The sequence below is a fragment of the Quercus lobata genome, chromosome 10, assembly GCF_001633185.2.
Source record: "Quercus lobata isolate SW786 chromosome 10, ValleyOak3.0 Primary Assembly, whole genome shotgun sequence".
Classification (NCBI taxonomy): domain Eukaryota; kingdom Viridiplantae; phylum Streptophyta; class Magnoliopsida; order Fagales; family Fagaceae; genus Quercus; species Quercus lobata.
The window spans coordinates 50,301,503-50,323,118 of NC_044913.1; the positions used below are offsets into that span (position 1 = coordinate 50,301,503).

General features: G+C 32.7%; 1 protein-coding gene across 1 annotated transcript in view; it reads left to right on the top strand.

Moving 5' to 3' along the window:
* The window catches only part of LOC115963869 (UPF0481 protein At3g47200-like), a 52,217-nt gene extending 31,274 nt beyond the window's left edge, over window positions 1-20,943 (top strand). Inside the window, exon 2 of the mRNA XM_031083091.1 lies at window positions 19,393-20,943. Within this exon, the coding sequence (XP_030938951.1) occupies window positions 19,408-20,778 (1,371 nt within the window). The 5' untranslated portion in view covers window positions 19,393-19,407 and the 3' untranslated portion in view covers window positions 20,779-20,943. The remainder of the gene's footprint in view (window positions 1-19,392) is intronic.
* The last annotated feature ends 673 nt before the right edge of the window (window positions 20,944-21,616 follow it).

Here is a 21,616-nt window from a genome sequence, read left to right on the forward strand (position 1 = left end):
AAAAGCCTAACTTCCATTTAATTTGTAGCAAACACCCAATTTCTCTAAATTTTAGCTCTCCCTTTTGAATTCTGTCTTCTGTGTCCAAAAACATAAAGATTAATTTCCCAAATAACAAGGAAAATAGTAAAGAATTCAAGACTGGGTTTTTATTGAGCAAATCCTAAAAGCACTTTCCTTTCCTTTATTTCTTACTTCTTACAAACAAAAATGCTTCTCTAAGTCATCAATTACTATATTCTTCCTTAAACAGCTTGATTAAACCATGTTTTTCATCGAAAACTTTTCTGGGTATTTTCCCATAGAGGCAAACAGAGCTTTAGCAAGCAATTGCAGCACCCAAACCCACAAGTTAATTAAAACCCAGATGATAAGATTAAAAGCCAAATCAAATATAATATTTAATTTAAAAATACTAAGCCAATTAGTGGTAAAGGTTCAAGCTTTCAAATTCAATAACGAAAAAAAGCAAGCACAAAAATAAAACTTTGACGGAGAACTTACCTATACGCAGTAGATGTAGAACAAATCAATGAAACCAACTTGGCTCATGGTGAATCGATGAAACCTTCAGAGATAGAACAGCGAATCGGCGCTATAAGAACAACGAAATGTGAATCGACGACTCAAGATAGAACAGAGAGGAGATACCCACAACCCAGAGACCCATGCCGATCACAATTCGAAGTCACAAACCCACAACCTGATAGGTGACTCTAAGATAGAACAGAGAGGAGAGAGCGAACAAAAGGGGGAAAAAAAACTGGTAAAGGGACAAATTAGATCAGTGATGGTAGAGAGGAAATCTGTGGTGGCTCATATTCATGAATGGGAAGAGAATAGAGCAAAAGGGGAAAGGGAAGAAGAAAGAGTGTGGGAGAGTGGAGATGGAGGCACATATGTAGATCGGGCTGAAGGAGAAGAACAAAGAGATATGTGAAATAGTGGAGATGGAGGCGGTGAGGAATTGCTGAAGGAGAAGATGAAAGAGATATGAGAGAGAAAGAGGAATAAACAAAGAATAAATAATATGCCACACGCGTTCGGTACCGTGGCAAATTTGTCACGGTACTGTTCAATTTTGCAAAAAATATACCATATCCCACATCTGCTAAATGGGCTCAAATTGGGTTTGGTGTGGGATATGTGCCAAATATTTAGCATTTGGCACATATCCCACATCTACTGTGGGTGCTCTAAAGGAGGAGAATTGGATAGTGGGAGAAAGTTGTTTAACTATTTGGGAACTAAATAGGATCTAACAGATTCGGGTTTTCTGCCAAGAGTCTCGCAGCTTAGTGGGCATTACTTGGTCTCCTTTATGAGGAGAACCAAGATTCGTATCTCCCCTTCCCCGCTTATTGTAACAATTGAATTATTAAAAAAAGAATAACCGATTTTGGTTTTCGTGAGCCAGGTAGGTAGCTTTTAGAGTTTTAGTTTTATGCTTCATTTTAAAAATGTGACTCACTGTGCTGACGTTTAATCGGAAACTGAAAATTTTGGCTGTGAAATTTAGCAATAGTAGCCTCCTTGGATGACTTAAACTTGAGCTGTGCTTTTGGGTGCAATTGTGACCTTGTTTTTTGTTGGGTTCAATTACAGAAATGTACAACAATGTGGGGACCCAGCCTGGGTGCCAAGACCACCAGTAAATGCAGCAAGTGCTCCACCTAATCCATTTGGGAATGCATTTTATGGAGCTGGTTCTGGACTTATCAAAGGTGGATTATGGAGAGAAGATTTTAGGATCGAGCTCTGAATATGTGCAAAGCAATGTAAGCGGCATATACCGTTATGATTTAAGACGACATTCTTGTTTGAGCTTAGAAGGGATATAGTATTATGATAACTTGAATGTTGTCATGTTGGTATTATCAAGTTTGTTCTCAATCTTTTATTATTTGTGTATCTGTATGATGGATTAGAATGCACCTAAGCTCTAGAGGACACTGTCAGTGCGGTTATTGAAGTTGTCAATTAGACTTCTAGGTTACAACTATTTTTAAGGGAAATCAACAATCCTTTTAATGTAATATATGCAAAAGCTTAGGTGAAATTATGGTACTGAAGTACATACCCTATGGTTTGAATGATCTTTGGAGCTGTAGAATTGGCAAAGTTTGAATGTTGTCTTTTAAAACTGTCCGTGCAGGGGTAGTGCCGTAGTGTGATCTTCCATATAAATTCCAAAATAATTAAAAATTTCATTAGTTACTTTCCTTTTCAAATCAAAATATATGACTGCCTTCCTCTTCAACATTTGTTAGGGAAAACATAACACACCAAAAGTATGACTTAAAAACATATCACAATCACAACCATCAACAAATTCAGGATTGGGTTTGTAGATTTTTTTTTCAATCAATCTGGGTTAAACTGGGGTCAGGCACATGTATTCCTGTTATTCTGTTTCACTAAGCTCATATACTCCATTGCCTCCTTCACTATTTCTACCATTGTTATTTTCGACCTTCCTTTGCTCCATTTATCTCCAACTTGAAGTTGAAACCTAAAACATTTCGAAGTCATTTTTATTTAAGTTGTGCAAATTGCAAAATACATTAAAATTATCATTATTATTATTTTATGGATATCTGAAGGCCCTTGTAAGGCATTGCAAATTTAACAAAAACAGCAAAATTACATTTACCTTGGAATCAAGTTTGCTCGGAATTAGCCCAAAGCAAGAGAAAACAAAACCTGGGAATCAGTACCAAGCTAACAAAGGAGAAACTCCAACAATAAACATTATTACTCAAGCAAATTGTAAGACAACACTGATCCTTGGATTCTATAAATAGAGTTCCAAACTTATTGTCCTTTTAGGAAAAGAAAATAGTTTTAATAACCTAGTAAGAAAAGGAATTAAATTCCCTAAGCAAATTGGAAAAGAAAACAAGGTTTAACCAATTACATAACTTAAAGAAATTAAACAAATTGTAGACACCAGTTGATTAACCCTTAGGCCATACGTTAGCAGGCTCCATCCATAAGACCACTGGGTGGGCCGTTTTCTTCATGCTTTTGCATCAATAATTGGAGGCCTGTATCTAGTGTCTGCACAATAACTGTCATAAAATCATTGAGTTTGTCCTCTAAATATCTGGTTCTCTTATATTCGAATCTCCCATTCCCCATTTATTGTAACAATTGAATTATTAGAAAGAAAGAAAAATAGATTCTAGTTTTCGTGGGCTGGGTTAAGTAGCTTTTAGTTTTATGCTTCATTTTAAAATTGTGCCTTAATGTGCTGACATATAGAGTCCGTTTGGATTGAACTTATTGTTGTTGAAATTAAAAACTGAAAATTGAAAATACTGTAGCAAAATAATTTTTAAATGTATGAATAGTACTATAGGACCTATTTTTAATATTTTTTAATGCGTGAACAATGATGTGAACTGTGATAAACAATACGTGAATAGTGATTTTTGTCCTGTGTAGTGAACTCATGTGGTGTTACTGTTCACATGCAGGGAAAAAAAATAAAAATAAAATCTGAAAAGGCAGAATCTGAAAATGCAAACACTTACTCCAAACGGCATCATAATCAGAAACTGAAAATTTTGGTTTTGAAATTTAGCAATAGTAGTCTCCTTGGATGACTCAAACCTGAGCTGTGCTTTTGGGTTCAATTGTTACCTTGTTTTTTATTGGGTTCAATTACGGAAATGTACAGTTGAAAGGCAACATTAAAATGTGAATATTTTAACACCTCTTGGAGAACCGCTTCAACTGTGGCTGCTAGTGCTCACTTTTTTACAAACAGCTAGCATGTTCTACCGTCCAAATGGCATAAGTTCAAAGGCTATATAATTTTGATGGTTGTTCCTTGTTCGATGGAATTGATCTTGCCTGTGTAAAAGTGTGAGAGACCGCGCCCCCGGCCCATTTTTATAGGATGTTGGGCCAAACCCATGTGAATGGGTGGAGTCATGTTATTGCCTCTCAAAATGGAGGTTCGACTAGTTATATTTTTCCCTTTAGATTAAGGGTTTTACAATGGAGTCGTCACTTATTTAATTATTGGAAAAATAAGAAAACCATGAATGAAAAATTCCTCATTTTATTAATTTGAAATTGAATTTACATTGATCATAAGAAAATTACATGGCTTTGGTCCTAGATACAATCTAAGATAAAGTACATGGCTTTGTTTCCTAGTTACAATCTAAAAATCAAAAATTACATGGATAAACATTTGATCTACTAACCATTGATCTAAACTCGGAGGCTATGTTACAAGATGGGAAGGTGTTAGGCACCCGCCTTGCCCGGTGAAACCGGTCTTCTAGACTATAGTGGCCAACATTCATATCACATCATCCAATATGTCAATCAATTTGTATGTTGAATTTAATGTGTGCATTTGATAAACCCTAATTCAATTTATTAAGCATGACATTTGGATTGAAAAACAAACTCTAGTGAATGTGTGTGGATAGTGATAACCTAGATTCAAGGATTTGAAAGAATCACTAAACAAACATGTTTTTCATATTTTTGATGTGGATTTAAGATTAAATCTAGTAATATGTATGAACATGTGATGAACAACTAAGAACATGTGAAGAACACATAAGAACAATTAAGAACATTCAAACATATTCAAGAGAATTATCATACTTTAATCTTAAATTCTCATCATGGCAATATAAGCAAACAGTTAGGGAAGGAGATTATACCTTCATGCAAAATCCATATGATGGAGGAGGGGATTCTTGATGGAGGTCCTAAGGGTGGAGGAAAAGAAGAGCTAGGAGAGGGAGAGTGAGTCTCACTCAATACCTTGAGTCTTAGGAAAACCAAGATATGACAAGACTACTCAACTTTACTAGAACTCAAGAGAAGAGAAGAGATGAGGATTTTTTGTGTCTTTGGAATGAAGGAGAGGAGGGTTTATATAGTAGTGGTGGAGGAAATATGAATGGAAGACCATTTAATGAGAGTTGACAAGGAATCATAAACCTAGACCTCATTTTAGCCTTTGGGGAAATCTGGTGCATTAAATGGAAAGATTGGTGGGAGTGAGGAGCAAGCCAAAATTCGGTTTTCCCGTAGCTGCTGTCACAGCCCATAGAGCCAACTTTGAAAAATCATATCTGCCTCAATTCTGATCGGAATTGTCTCATTCTTGTACTCAAATTAAAGCCCCGGATGTCTAGTTTCTGAGAAAAGTAACCTCATTCACAGATTCAAAATATTCTGAGAGATATCAATGAAATGGTAAGCAGAGGTCATTTGTTAGAAAATGGTTTCAGCACAATTAACATTAATAGGTCCCCAAATTAGCTCCCAATTAACATTAAATGACTCCAATCACTCCCATTTCAGACTTAATTGGCTCTAAATTTACTCTAATTGAAAGATAATTGCACAAATTACTCATTGAATAATTAATGTTTAACTATCTAGTTAATTAGGTGTATGCAACTCTACCATAAAATGTAGTTCTAACCAATCAAATTATGACACACCATCGATCTCAAATTGATTATATTTATAACCAATTGAAATCAATTGTTCATAATCACATATAGTCAGATTCAATTTGTAATAGTGCATCTCAGCCATTAAAACTTGATTTGATGATAACTTTCAATCTAATGGTCCGATTAGGGCTCATGACCAATCGATTTGATCGTTACAACATCAAGATCATTTTGGTGAAATGAGATTAAGGATCTAATGACCAGAATCAAGATGCATATTTCCAATGTGAAATTACCCTTTTACCCTCCATGTGAGGTTAAATACGGGTTACAAAACAGGATGTCAACAAAAAGACACAAATTTTGTATTTCTTTCTTTGTTATTATTGTTAATGTAATTGATCTTGCCTATGTAAATTACATGATTGTTGTGTTTCAGCATCCTTGTAGAGTACTAGTTTTGTATCTCCACTCCAAAATTAATTTTATTGATCCTTGAACAAAATGCCTGGATGTTTGAAAGCCAACCATCAATAAATACTTCAATGGAAATTGGTTATCAATCTTTAGAAAGCATTCTATATAGGTTTATCATGATCTAGATTGTGTTAATGCTCATGCTAAACAAAGATTGTAAATTCTCTTGGGTAATAAAATGGATGTTTTGAAAGAATATTTTCAGTAGTGCACTGATGCTTTCTTACAAAATTTTGGACTTGAATGACTACGAAATTCTATAATTAATATACACATGTAACATATTGATTTCTTATGCATTAAACATCCAGAATGCTCATGACATCATTCTATATGGACTTTTTGGGTAATTGGATAACGTTCGTTTTTTGTCAATTAGCATGTTCAGTTGGTGAAACTTTCCTCGCTAGAATAAGGCAAAAGAGTTTTTTGTAGAGTTTTTAAACAGTTTTTTTTCCCCATCACATGGAGATTAATGAAGAATTTTTAAAGAATTTTTACTAATGAAGAAACAACATTCTGAAGTTTTATTTCTAAAATTTGTGTTCTAAGTTCCTCAGTTTTTACTTGATGCAATTTGCAAGTTCTAACATACTCATCATCCCATTTCCATTTGCTACCCCCAACTCTCGTTAAAAGCACCACTACTATCACCACCGCCAAGATCAACCTTCCTAGCATATATTGCCCTATGACTACGACTACAACCCGTTGATTGGCAACCATTTTGATTATGCATAGGTATCACTTCCTATTTCTTGTGCTACACAATTGGGTAGAAAATAGCTGTCACATTCATAATTATCTAATATTTTTCTATATTGTTACAGTACTTCTTACTACAAGTCTACGACAATGTTAACCCTCCATTTGATGCTCTTTCAAAAATTGAATTTAAGATTTGACATGATTATCAGTAGATCCTTCTTTACTAGTTCCTAATCATCTAAAGTTCCCTTCAGATTTCAAAAGAACCTATTGTTCGGGGTAATTTGCTCACTTGCCATGTGTTGCAAATCAGTTGATTTCTTCTAATGATCCGGATGGTATTCAAAGAGCTGAGTCCACTATTCACATCCACATAAATAATGAGGAAGGCTAGTGGTGCACTATTTAATTGCAGATCATCCTTGTCTGCAAATAATGAGATTTAAACATTGGCTATGAGAATTTGGAAAAATCGGATTAGAGTGAGTTGGAAGAGAAAAAGGAACACCCTTCTTTGTGTACCTAATATTGATTTCCGAGTGCACAAATAAAAAGATGTCCAAAGCAAGGAAACGCTATCAGTTTATGTTAGATCTTAGACATCAGATTACAACACTGAACTTTGGGAGATATTAACATATAACTCATAAAATTAAACTAATACACAAACAAAAAAAGATAGTTCTGAAACCGATGATTATTTGAGAGAGAATTACAAATTTATCAATAAAATTTGAAACAGTAGCGGTAAACAACACCAAAGAGTATTGAGTAAAACCAACATAAATAGTCGTTCCTGCAGTTCAGGCATCTTTCGTATGTCTATTATTACAACCGGCCTCAATTCCGTACGTAATGCCATTATGTCTGCAAGAAAAGATTCCAATATGATGCGGAAGCAATAGCTGCTGCCCGAACCATCACTTTTGCCTTTGATCTAGGTTTCTCTAACATTATTGCATAACCAACTCAATAACTTAAGAGGCATTAGGCGAAAATTTTGTGTATAATCTTTTATATATTTAAATAGTAATTAAATAATATTAATTAATTTTTTTTTAATTTAAAATCTATTTTTTATTTATTACATAATTTAATAAATTAATATTACTAAAATATAAATAAGTTGATATAATATATATCAAATTATTAATTGATATAATAATTAATAATAATCAATAAAGTAAAATTTTGCATTAAAAATATATATATATATTAATTTGAGTGGGTATGTATTGGACGTGGCCCATGTGGGTGAATGAGGGACACCTTTTTTTTTTTTTTTTTTTTTTTTGGGGAAAGGGGGTGGGTGAGGGAGTTTGTCGCTGTGTTGGTGGGGCCTAAAATTGTTTATCACCTTTTTAGATTTTATATAGAGTGTGTTAACGGGTACAGTAAAGTATCCGTTAACAATAATATTTTTTATTTTTTCGGACAAAATTTTATGTCTTTACTTGACCTTTATGTCAAATTACTTGACCTTTATGTCAAATTTTCAACTTTTTTTTTTGTTAGTACTACAGGGTGTTCATTTTGACGTTTTGACCAGTTTTTTTTTTTTTTTTTGTCTTTTTTTCACTTTAACAAGCACCAAACCGGTGCTTGATAACAAATCTCTATAAAATATTATATACTCAACAACTGTGCAGTGTTAAGTCCTGTCATTTTATCAAGCTTTGTGCAGTGTGTATTATACCCGTGCAGTGACAACAATGCTGTGGGGGTGTGAGCAGACTGTGTAAGTGTAAGAGTAAACTTGGCGTGTTCTCCTTGTCCCGTCAATCAAGTAGTTAAAAAAATATAACTTAAAATGATTGACTAAACTTATGAAAAAAGAACAAGAAACAAGATTCAGCGTGTTGTCTTTGTCCTGTCAATCAAGTACATTAAAAAACATAACTCAAAATGAATAACTGAACTTATATTAAAAGATCTAAAAAGAAAAGAAAAGAAAGGATATAGATAGAGAGGTAGGGGGATCGAAAGATGAGAGATTTGTCCAGATAATTACGTTCTATTATTAATAAATTTGTTTAGTATAAATTTTGATTTTAATATATTTTAAAAATGAGTTAATGAATTTATCTTTTAAAATTTAATTTCGTTAGTTTAAGTTTGCTATTTTTGTTTTTTTTTCTATTTAATTTTTTGTATTTTATGATATAATGGGACTGTTTTAATACATTTTACTGACTATTAAAATAACTAAAAATTTTCTTTTTGTAATTAAAATATATAGCTAAATATTACAAACACACACACATATATATATATATATATATATATATATATATATTTTTTTTTTCAAATGGAGCCTTCTTTTATTTGGAGGCCTTAGATAATTGCATCTATGGTTCAACTGGCAATTGCATCTATTACATCTTCCTTGTGTTAATATGGATTTACTCAGGTTTGTTTAATTCATTCTTATTTTTTAGAAAATGATCCATGTTTCTTAGGAATGCTCTTGACTCTTTTTTTTTTTTGATAAGAGGGATGCTCTTGACTTATTTAACGTATGTTGCATCTGAACTGGTAGCAACAGTAGGGGATAAATATGCCCAAATCACCTCCCTTAGTCAACCCCAAATTGCAAACCTAAAATTACCGCTTTTTCCGCCCAAAATCACCCCCTTTAAAAAATGGTCATGATACAAAAAATTGTAGTCGGTACCTTATATCTAATAACATTTTTTCTAAAAGTGAAAATATATATATAATTGTGCGATTGATTTGTGTATGTGTTTTTTTTTTTAAAGTGAGTTGTCATTTGACATATACAATAGAATTGTTAATATTTTATTTGATGTGAGAGAAATTTTCTCACCTATTTGAGAGTTTTAATGGAGGGAACAGAAAGTCAATTCCCTTATTTGAGAGTTTAAGTGGTAGAGAATGAAATGGATAAGAACGAATACTCATTCATCTGTATTTCCTTAAAATCTCAAATTTTCATTCCTCCGAAATTGTGAGAAATTTGAAAGAATGAAATTAGATTTAATGAATTTTTTTTACTAAAACTTTCGAAATACACTTATATATTCAACCATTTATTTTAAAATATAGTCCAATAGTAATATTGTTATAAAATAATTCCACTCATTTCCCTTTATTTTACTCCTAAATAAGGTTACATACATTCCATTTATTTACATTCTTTTTCATTTCTTTATTTTAAAATATCCAAATAAGGTTAGTCAACTCCATTTTATTTATTTCTCTTATTTAAATACATTCCATTTCATTGATTTCCTTTCCATAAGATTAGTGATATCTCCATACTCTTACTTTTCTTTTTAAATAGATTTCACATTTGGATCTATCAATATTGTGAGAAGGGTTTTGTGAAATTTGTACAAAAATTCTATACTCCAAGGGAAGTTGCATCATGCATCATTGATAGTGTGTGATTGTAATTTACTTCTAAATATCGAATTATTATGATTTCTGATAAAACTCCACGATCTATCCCACCACAATCATTTTCATGGTTCTCACTCTTCAAGTTCATAATATCATATAGGGCCCTTTGTTATCATCTTAAAATCTAAGGATTTAAAGCTGATGCTCATAAGAAAGTGCTTCCCACAAGATACAAAGAAGAGAGAGACTTGTACAATTGTAGGTGTGAAAGAAAAAGGAAAGAGGGGAAAAAGGAACTGGGGAAGAACGAGAAAGAGAAAGATAAAGAGAAAGAGAAGAGTCCCCCACTTACAGTGTTTGGTCAAATCATCTTAGTCTCACAATTTTTAATATATTTACAACAATGTTATTTAGAATGTTACTTAAAAATTAAAAACGGGTAGTTCTCAAAGTACGGTGTTTAAGGGGTGTTTGGTAGAGTTGTTTGAGAGTTGTTTGGAGTTTTTTGAAATACGTGTGGGTGAAAATATATGTAATATTGTTTAAAGTGTGAAAATTGTTGTTTAAACTTGGTGGCCAAAACAAGCCCTAAATATCCTAAATTAAGAACGGTAATTCAAACACTTTCAATCAAACTATTATCTGGGATCACATACCAACCAGGACACCGCCCATAATCAAACTAAATTGCAAAGAGGATGTTTAGAGAAAATAGAGAGAGTGTTTGTTAGGTGGATAGGTGTGAAATAATAATAAAAGTGAGAAAATTATTATTTAAATAAAAGACAATATATAATAGATAATCTGATATTGGTGTTTTTGCAAAATATTTATGTAAAATAGAAAAAATAAGTTGTTATACTAAAATTTGCCTCATCGCATGTGCTTTGTGCCTTTGATAAGACTCTTTTTTATTTTTTTATTTTGGGTTTGGTAATATCATGTTTAAAAGTAAGATTGAGATAGTGTCACAGTTTTTAGGATATTCTCTATATAAGTTTCTTTTTTCCCTAATCGGTTATTTGTCTAAAAAAATATATAATATAACCAAGAGTTTTTTTTTTTTTTTTTTAAATTTATAAATTTAAGAAAGAGATAAGGTAACGTGGAATAATGTTTAAAAGTGAGATAAAAATAATGTCCTATTTTTTAGGATCTTTCTCTACATGAGAGTTGATAAATGCTGGAAAATTTGAATTTAAAATAAAAGGTGGTAATTCAAATTGGAGATGAGAAATAAAAAAGCCTAAAACTTAGGAACTTTTTTTAAAAAATAGTAAATTACTCTTTTAATAAATTTATTTTTTTAATTTAAAATTATATAACTAAAAGATAAGGGTATTATAGAGAATTTAAGAATTTGTTTAAAGATATTTTCATAAGCAAGATTTTGAAATTCAATTAGAGAATCTTGTTATTAGTAGTATAGATGGACAAAAAATTTTAGACAAATTAATGTAAATGCTTTCATAAATGCAATACAATAAATTTTTTGTTAGTACTATTCTCAAATCTAATCTACACTATAAACCTATTGATTAGATTTTGGTGCTTCTATATAAAGTCAACGAAGATTTTAAATCCTCATTAAGAGTTAACATTTAAAGAAAGTGTGAATTTAAATATGAAAATATATGGTATGAGACTGAAAACTCGTAGTCAGATTTAAAAGTACTCGAGTTGTCATAGTATGGTGTGATTTTTTTTTTTTTTAATTGAGTCTTTGTAGCTGTTGGCTGTTAATCCCAGTGTGCATTTATGGGATTAGCATAATATTGAAATATACGAAGCTGCATTGGTGAGGTTATTGAGATCAAGCACAGACAAACTGCAATACTGGAAATCAGCACAGGCTTCGAATGCTCTTATGTTACAAGTCGTAAAGTATAAGTTGTGTATAAACTAGTTGTCGTTTAGTCCGTATTTAATTATTATTTTTTTTATTTGAGAAGAATAGTCTGTATTTTTCCTCAAAAAAAAAAAGAAAAAAGAAAAAAAAAAAGAATAGTCTGTATTTAATTAGCAGTGTAGTTAGTGGTTAGTAACACGTGTCCTTAGTTGACTAGTTCCTTGTTAGTTGGAAGTTATTTTTATAATCAGTTATTCTTTCCTTATTTCCGCTTTCTAACCTGATATATAAACAGTGTGTTTGTAATCAATTTATTCAATGAAGAGTTATCAAAAAAAAAAAATTATTCAATGAAGCATTTTCTTCACCATCACAAAAAGCTCTCTCCATCTCTCTCTCTCTTTCTCTCTCTGAAACTCTTCCTCTTAGCTTTGCAACTCCATTATTAAAGCTTTGAGCTTTGCTGATTTTTGCGCATCTAATTCATTTAGTACGGTAACAGTTAATCATCCGTTAATCAATGTTGGTCTCTAGCCATTATTTATTTTTTTATTTTTTGATCAGAAACAAGTGAAATCATTTCATTTATTCTCAAAGCTGGTTTACATCTGACATAACCTCAGAATATATCATATGTGGAGTTTCCTCCATCTTCTATCGTTAACAACTTTTCACTTCGGAAATTATGAAAAATTTTGTGGCCTAGAGTTATTGATATTTCTATAGATATATTTGAGCTATTGCACGGTCTTTCTTACCTTTTTTTCTTTTTCTTTTTTTGGTGAGAAACCACCCCAGGATGAGGGGGAGTCTTTCTTACTTATATAGTAAGATCAATATAAGATGGATTCGGTTAATGTGTGCCTTAAGGGCACACATTAAACTTTCTATTTTTGAAAATATTTTATTAAGAATTAAAAAAATTATCATTACTTTTTTAATTTTCAAAAAAAATTTTTAAAAAATAAAAATTAATATATACCCTTAAAATATACATCAATTAAATCCATATAAGATTTCCGAATCCACACTAAGGGCCACGTCAATAAAATCCATATAAGATTTCCGAATCTACAAGGGAAAAAATACTTTATCACTTGATTGGTACGATTTAGAATGGGGCCAAATCATTATTTATCTGCAAAGTTCCTTAAAATCCGAGCTATAACTTCTTTCAAAATCAACAACAACCAAAAAAAAAAAAAAAAAAACCTTCTTTATCCATAATTCCAATTCCGAATGCTGAGGTCAGAAAAAAACAAGAAGAAAAAAGTAGCGATTCTTTTCAATCATAATTGCAATATGAGATATATATGTGGGCTACACGCAAGACTGGAAGAAGATGGGATTAAAAAGGCTAAAAGTGCTGAAATTTCACCGATTTAGAATGCCTCTCTTCAGTCTTCACCTATGAAGCACGGATGTATTTCAGGACTCGGATGTGGGTGTAAAATTCAGTAATTTTTAAAAATATAGGATACGGGTGTAGAGGGACTCGACGATTAAAAAAATATTAAAAATATTTTTATTTATATTTTTTTATATATTTTTACTATTAAAATATTCTTAAAAAATACATTAATATACTTGATTCATAAAACAAAGAAAGAAGAAGGCAAGAAACACATCTGAGGTCAGAATTTCGGCTGCTCCAACGAGTTTCACGGCATATTTCGGCATGTTTCGGCTGTTTCCGGCCTGTTTCAGCCGTATCAGTCGCTGATCGATACGGACCGATATGGCTGATAAGGCCCAATTCTGGCCGAATTAGCCCGGTTCGGCTCGAATCTTAAAAAAAAAAAAAAAAAAAAAAAAAAAAAAAAAAAAAAAAAAAAAAAAACTCAGACGCGGCATCGACGCGGGGTCAACCGCGTCGAAAGCCGCTTCCCGCGTCGCGCCGTGTCGAACTCGGGTGCGGCACCCTTCCAGCAACATCCATGCTTTCTAGGTCTTCACTCTCTCTCTCTCTGGACCCGCCCCAACAGCTAGTCGGCAACCCTTCAAATCAAACTCAGATTTTTACTTTCCCATGCCTTGGGTCATGAATCATGGTTTAGGGTTTCAAGACTATACTTGGCTACACTTACTAAAATCAAAATCAGATTTTCCATACTCCTCCTTACTCGGCTTAGCCTCAAGGTTGAAACACTCTCAACCTTCATCTCTCTCTCTTATAAATTGGTCTTTTCTGTTTGTTCTTCCTTATCTCTGCTCTCTAGTTTCTCTAGTAATTTTGAAATCTCTCTTTTTTATTTTGAAACAAACAAAGCCCTTTACTCTCCTTTACATCAAAATCTTTCCAGTTTCTTTACTCCACCGGGTTGCTGGTTGCTGTTGCCACCACCTCACACCCCACCAGACGCCGCCGCCTCGCTTTGTTTCCACATTGCACCACGGGTCCTCTCAGCCTCTCAAATTCGACTTCCTAGTCTCAGATCAGGTAAAGTTTCTTCCTTTTTCATCCCTCTTTTTCTGTATTTTGTGTTTGTGATATGGGTTTATCATCTGCTCAAATTTTTTTTCTTTTTGATAAGTAATATAAATCATCTGAAAAGCAATATAAGGGATCTTGTTCAAATGATATAAAACTTAAAGATTAGGGACCAAAACTAATCAAGTGATTGGATTCAAAGTTGAAATCCTAAATTTTTTTTATTTGTTAGTCAAAGATTTGATTAATCACTTTTCAAGTATGAAACCCCTAATTTAAATATGTTTGTTTGTGCTATCATTTTTCGTAGACTTGAATTATCACTTTTCTAAGTTTGCATTGTGTTTATTTTTGTTGTACTCGTTACCATCAGACATGATACTTGGTTTTATTCATTACTTTAGTGTTACAGACAGGCATTATTTTAGTCTTTTGGAAAAGCTGACATATGCCTAGAGAAAGTCAATCCAAACTGCACTAAAAAAAAGGTATGGCCATATGTTGCAGTTGTTTTTCCCAACCTAGATAGAGATTTTAGATTTGCAAATCCTTCTTAGATACTGAATTCTTCTTTGTGTTATTTTCATCGGGACAGGCTCCTCTCCAGTTTTAATATCTCCTGTTGTCTCCCGTTTTTATACGGATGACTGACACTTGGCAAGTAAAAGATCCAAGGGCGAAAAAGACCATATCTCTTTCTTCCTCCAGCCTCTGTTTCCAGTTTCCACAAAAATTTTTGATTTTCTCTCCATTTGTCTTTTTTTTTTCCTCTCTCCAACATCATTACAACCACCTGATCAACAAAGGCATCAAGACCATAGCTTTCCGGAGAAGAATGGAAAAAAGGAAGATCTGATCTTGAGAAAAAAATCAAGAAAATGCTTTCCTTCAAATCTTTTCACTAGAGACTATTCTATGTTTGGTTGGTTTTCTTCAAGTCATTTTCTTGTGTGCCCAGTGATTTCTTAGCAAAAGAGGGGCTGTACAAGACAACATATATGGATTAAAAAGTTGCAGAACCCAAATTTTGATAAAACCCATCAACTGCGATTAAAATGATGAGCACCCAAAACCAAATCTTTTCCGTCATGAGAATCAAAGCAACATCAAAATCCTTGAAATCCTTGAAGACCCATCATGAATGAGACTTTGCCCAAACAACACTCTCATCTCCATTAGAACCCAAATCCCTTAAAACCCAGCCCATCCACAAAAACAAAAGCAAAAAGTAATGACAGATCTGAAGAGATAAGAGATAGGGACTGTAATTTTGTAGAGAAAAAGGGAATTGAGAGAAAGGCTCAAGCAATAGTTTTAATGATAGAGAGAGAAGGGCGAGGAACAACAAAGTGAAGAATGAGATGTGAGAGAAAGACAAATGGATAGAAAATCTAAAATTGCCATGGAAAGAGATGTTGGAGGAAGAAAGAGAAGTGAGTTTTTTTTAGCCCTTGGATCTTTTACTTGCCAACTGTCAGTCATCCGTGTAAAAACAGGAGACAACAGGAGATATTAAAACTGGAGAGGAGCCTGTCCCATTTTCATCGACTCCCAAACATGAATTTTGGTTGTGATTCCAATTTTAAAAAACAAAATTAAAAGCAGAAGTTGAGAAACCCAGTACTTAATAATAATAATTATTATAATAAAAAAATCAAACAAAAACTGCGGAATCCAAACAAGTCATTTTCCCGGATTGGTAAACTAATGACGCAATGCCACTGAAAAATAATGACGTAATATTTATGAGATATGGTTGTTGTCTTTTCTATATATACCCTCCTGGGTTTCATTTGGTTACTGTGAGAAGTGAGAACTTAGAAAAATTGACCACATTAACTATTGATATTTATGTATTGAAATTTTAAATCCTGGTTCCTTCAGCTGCTGAACATTAATAACTGCGGTAAGCTTTTGTAACATTTCCTACTTAAGTTTCTTTGTCTATCAATCTATTTATTTATTTTCTCATTATTATCTTACTGAAATAACATTGTTTGTGACATTTAAAATTATATATAAACCAGATTGTACTTTGTGTTTATGCACAAAACGTTTAATGTACCTCTCCCCAAAAAAATTAATGCACCATTTAATATAATTAACGTAACAAAGTAAACGTGTTTATCCTATTAGTAATGTCAAATAAAAATAGTGTTATATATAATACTTTTCCTTTATGGTTTATTAACAATTGCTTTAAGGGCAACTGTTAACATGATCCCTAAAATTATATGCAAACTAGATTGTAATTCTGTTTCTGCACAAAAAGATTTAACACTAATAATAATGAGGTGGTTTTATCTAGAAGCTTGTTTGGATGGAAAGGGAAGTAGAGGTTTAATGAGCCTTGTTTTGATGCAAAAAAACATTTAACAATAGTAATAAAGTGGTGGTTTTACCTAGAAGCTTGTTTGGTTGGGAAGAGAAGTGGAGGTTTAATGAACCTTGTTTTGATGTTTTTTAAGGTGTGAAGAGGGGGGGTTTTGGATGGGTATGCTAATTCCCAAGTCCTATCCCCCTCATCGGTGGCGGCTTTAGGATATTTTTTCTAGGGGGTCAATAAGAAGATGAATCTTAGACAAGAGATGAATCTTTGATAAGAGATATATCTTGTAGTTTATGAAGATTATTTATTACAAATATGTCCACAGTGCTGGCAAGATAATAAAAAATAAACTATTAGTTCATTTGGCATATTGATTTATAGTACAAAGAACATGCTAATTATTGTTGTTAAAAAGAAATCCCAATTATTATTGCTAATTCATCTATTATTTCAAAATACAGTAAACATATTAATTGTTATTGCTACATGAATCCTAATTATTATTGCTCAGAATTCTTTTATCTATTGGTTTGCCTTTACTTCTTACAATTATTTTAGTTTGTCTCAATTATATGGAACTTTTATTCTTTTTTTCTCAATATTTGCTTCTTTCATGTGAGTCTTTGCTTATTTTATAATTTTGGCATAAAGTTAGATAAGTTAGATGGGCATTTGTGCAAGGTTGGGGACAAACTAATTAGGAGAGAGAAAGAAAGTAGAAAAATAAAATAAAATAATCTCTTAAATAAATTAGGGTAGTTGATGTGGCCATCGATAAATTTTAAAGATTACATGGATTGTAGTGATTATTTTAACCTTTAGATCTTATTGAAATTTATGGTTTAAAAGATGTGGTAACTTTTGTGGAGTTATACTTGTAATTTTAAGCAATGTTATACCATTCAATAACTTGTTATAGAATTCAAGTTTTGAAAATCTCATCGTTGAATTGTATGTACTATTTGTTCTTAACATTCATGCCTTTTTTTTTGTCAGTTCAATATTATTTACCATTTGATCCATAAAGTCATCTTTTATGCATTATTTTAAACTCCAAAAACTTGAAATTAAATAATTAATTGATGACATGATAATTAATCTTTGATCACCTTAAAATTTATCAAGAGTGGAGAATATACAAAGATAATGTAATTTAACAGTGGATTTGTCATAATTCACATCCAAGTAAAAAATAGTGAGTGATATAACATTGCTAAAGGTTACGCTAGGTATAACTTGAACTCAACTAATAATTATGTACATATTTCGAATTGAGTCTTCTTATATTGTCTAAGTTTAGATACTTAAATTTGCATGCAAATATAATTGACACATAATTAGAATTTGATAAGAAATCTAGAGATACTCGACATCAATTTATGGAATAGTTAAAATGACATTTAGCATGAAATTGGAATGTAATTTAGAGTCTTTCATTGAACTTTCTCTCCGCCTTTTTTTAATATATTATATTATATATGATATATGGCCATCCGCCTTAATTTAATATATTTAATATAGGCAAAAATGTAAAACTGACCTTCTAACTTTCACATTTTTTCATTTCAGTCTTTTAACTTTCAGTTTTATTAATTCAGTCTTCTAATTTTCAATTTTTGTCAATTCAAGGCTCCGTTACAAATCTATTACTGCTGCCACTACTCCCACCAAAACAACGCCATTTTGCATTTTTTTTTAATTAAAAAAAAGAAAAGAAAAACTAAACACCTCGCTAAATCAAAACGACGTCCCTTGGATCAAATCAAAACCAAAGGATTCCAATCCCTAACTTTGAGAGAGTGAGAGAGAGAGAGAGAGACGGTTTGAGAGAGAGGGAGATTGAGTTCACTAGTGACTGAGTTTGCTGCCCCTGCTCATCGTGTAAACCACCTCACTGCTCTGCCTTGCCTTATCGTAGCTTCTCCTCGCCTGTCCTTGGGTCGGTTCGTGGTGCCGGACGTGTGCAAGAAGAGTGCCACGTCAGACGGATCGTTCACGAGTTCCTTAACAGCCTCTGAAATTGGTGGTAATAGAGTTTCCGATACTAATACTCGATGTGCCGTCTGAGAGCGTGGCGGTCACGTGAGGGAGTTTCAACTTGGAAGCGGCGGATTGAGCCGGTTGAAGTCCTTCTTTTGGTGTAATCAAAAGCTTCGACTCAAAGTCGGAAAGGTAAAACTCAAACTCCTCCATTGTGTAAGCCAGGTTCAACGGCACCGCTATGGCTCGACTTCGAATCACTACCAAGAACATCACCACAAACTGCACAAAACCAAAAATAAAAAAGTTAGAATTTTAAATTTTGTTTATTGTGTTTGGTTAGTGAGAAAATGAAGGAAAATAAGAAAGAAAGAAAATTGAGTGTTTACCTCGATAGTGTTGGGAAAAGAGAGTGACAACATTGCCGGGATGGATTCCGGAGGCGAGTAAGAGAGTGGCGTGATCGACGAGGTGTTGTAATTTTCTTATTTTCTTTTACTTCCAAACTTAAAAAAAAAAAAAAAAAAAAAAAAAAAAAAAAAAAAAAACCACATTCCAAACGGTGTTGTTTTGGTGGGTGTAATGGCAGTAATAACAAATTTGTAATGGAACTTTGAATTGATAAAAATTGAAAGTTAGATAACTGAATTGACAAAATTGAAAGTTAGAGTATTAAAATAAAAAAAAAAATAAAAAAAAAATAAAAAAAAAAAAAAGGTAAAAGTTAGAGGGTTTTGCATTTTTGCTTTTAATATATTATGCATATTCAATTTGTTCTAAACCTGTACTTCTAATGCTAGAGGCTCTTGTCTTTGTTAAGGAGGACAACTTGGAAATGGAACAATCAGCTAGTAAGGAAATTCAACTAGCAACTGCTTCAACAAATAATGAAGATCAAAATACTGAAAAGGAAGCAGACATTTCAGGTGGAAATGAAAAAAAAAATGATGACTTGATAATTGAAATTAGCAAAATAGTCAAAAGGAAGGAAATTCAATTATTAGAAGAGTGTCGTATCTACAGACTTCCACGCTACCTTCGAAAATGGAATGAAGAAGCCTACACTCCTCAGGTTATTTCAATTGGCCCGTATCACCACGAAAACCAAAGATTGAAAGCCATGGAAGAGCATAAAGAGAGGTACTTCAGGAGTTTCATGAAACGGAGTGAGAGAAGCTTGGAGTATTTGGTAGGAACGGTAAGGGAAATGGAAGAACGCATTCGCAGGTGTTATGAAGAGACTATTGATCTTACCAGCGATTGCTTTGTGAAAATGATATTGCTGGATGCGTGCTTCATTCTTGAGCTTTTATTCCGACGAAGTTCATTAAGTTTGACAAGTCATGACGATTCTATGGTTGTGGAACCAAGGGCTGCTGCTGTGAAGGTTGACTTGCTATTATTTGAAAATCAGCTTCCATTCTTTGTTATTAAGAATCTACAGCACCTTGCATTTCCGTCTCTCTCCGATGCATTCTTTTTTAAGAATATTTTTTCCTACTTTGACGTGTTCACCGACATTCAATATAGGCAGCCCAGGCCCAATGCGGAAATTGCACACTTCACCGATCTTCTTAGAACCTTCATGTTACCCTCACCCGAGGAGTTACCCGAAAGAATCACTGAACATCCGAAGCTTTTGTACTCCGCAACACAACTCCACAAGGCAGGAGTAAAGTTCCGGCTTGGTAAAAGTGAACGCTCTTTTCAAATAAAATTTGAAGATGGTGTGGTGGAAATCCCAAAATTAGTAATAGAGGGTGTGACGGAAGTTGTTATCCGAAACGTTATGGCATTAGAACAAACTTGCTATATAGGAAATGCGTACTTTACTGATTACTTTCTCTTCATGGATTATCTTATCAATTCCAGAAAAGATGTGGATTTACTTACCAAAAAAAAAATCTTGGTCAATTACCTAGGCGACAACAATGCAGTAATGTCCATGATTAACAATCTCAACAAAGGAATCGTATCCGAAACGGCGAGAGTTGATTACTGTAATCTCTATGAAGAATTGAATAGGTTCTATGAGAAATCTTGGCACCGCTGGGAGGCGACATTGAAAAGTGAATATTTTAGCACCCCTTGGAGGTTCGCTTCAACAGTGGCTGCTATTGTTCTTCTGCTGCTCACTTTTATGCAAACAGCAAGTTCTATGATTGATCTTCTGTCTTCACGAAGTAACATGGGTTCAAAGACTTAATAATTATGATGGTTGTTCCCCTGTTCGTTGGAATTGACGTTGCTTATGTAAAATACCCAAATTATATATTTCGTTCTATGTTATTATTTCTAATGTAATTGATCTTGCCGATGTAAAATACGCTAGTGTTGTGTTTCAAAATCCTTGTAGGGTACTAGTTTTGTATTTCAAAATCCTCTTCTTTTTTTTCTTTTTTTTTGGTTGAATAGTTCATCGTTTGTTTCTCAAAAAGAAAAAAAAAAAAAGTGTCCGAAGCTTTAAGCTGGGCCTCACGGGCTGGGTTTTTGTCTTCCCTTTTGGGCCGCTCATAAAACAGACCGAAATACTTGTGGTTCTTCTTTATTTGAGTGTTGGCCCAATTAATTTAATGACTCAATTCTGAACGAATTCAATCCTGAGAATTATTTTGACCGGCCGTTGGTATGGGTTAAAGGCTTTGGAAGTTTGGGGGCATTGTTTTATATTAATTGATAAAATTTGTGGTTAATATAGTGGACCTGATTTTAGTAAGAACTGGTATTTAATAAAGTCTACTATCGTTCTGTATAAATATAGTGGTGGATCTTAATATAATGGACCTGATTTTGTATAAATAAAGTTTACTATTTGTTCAGCTCATAAAAAAAAAAAAAAAAAAAAAAAAAAACCCTATCTTATTTCTATTTAATACCTTCTTGTAATATTATTCAGCTTTAGATCTATTAAATTTTTACTTGATATGTACAATCAAATTTCAAGCTATAGTGTTCATTCGATTGCTCTTATTATTAGGTTAAGACATTAATTAATTGTTGATGTAGAGTCTATAAATGAGATTCAAACCTCAAATATCTTATTT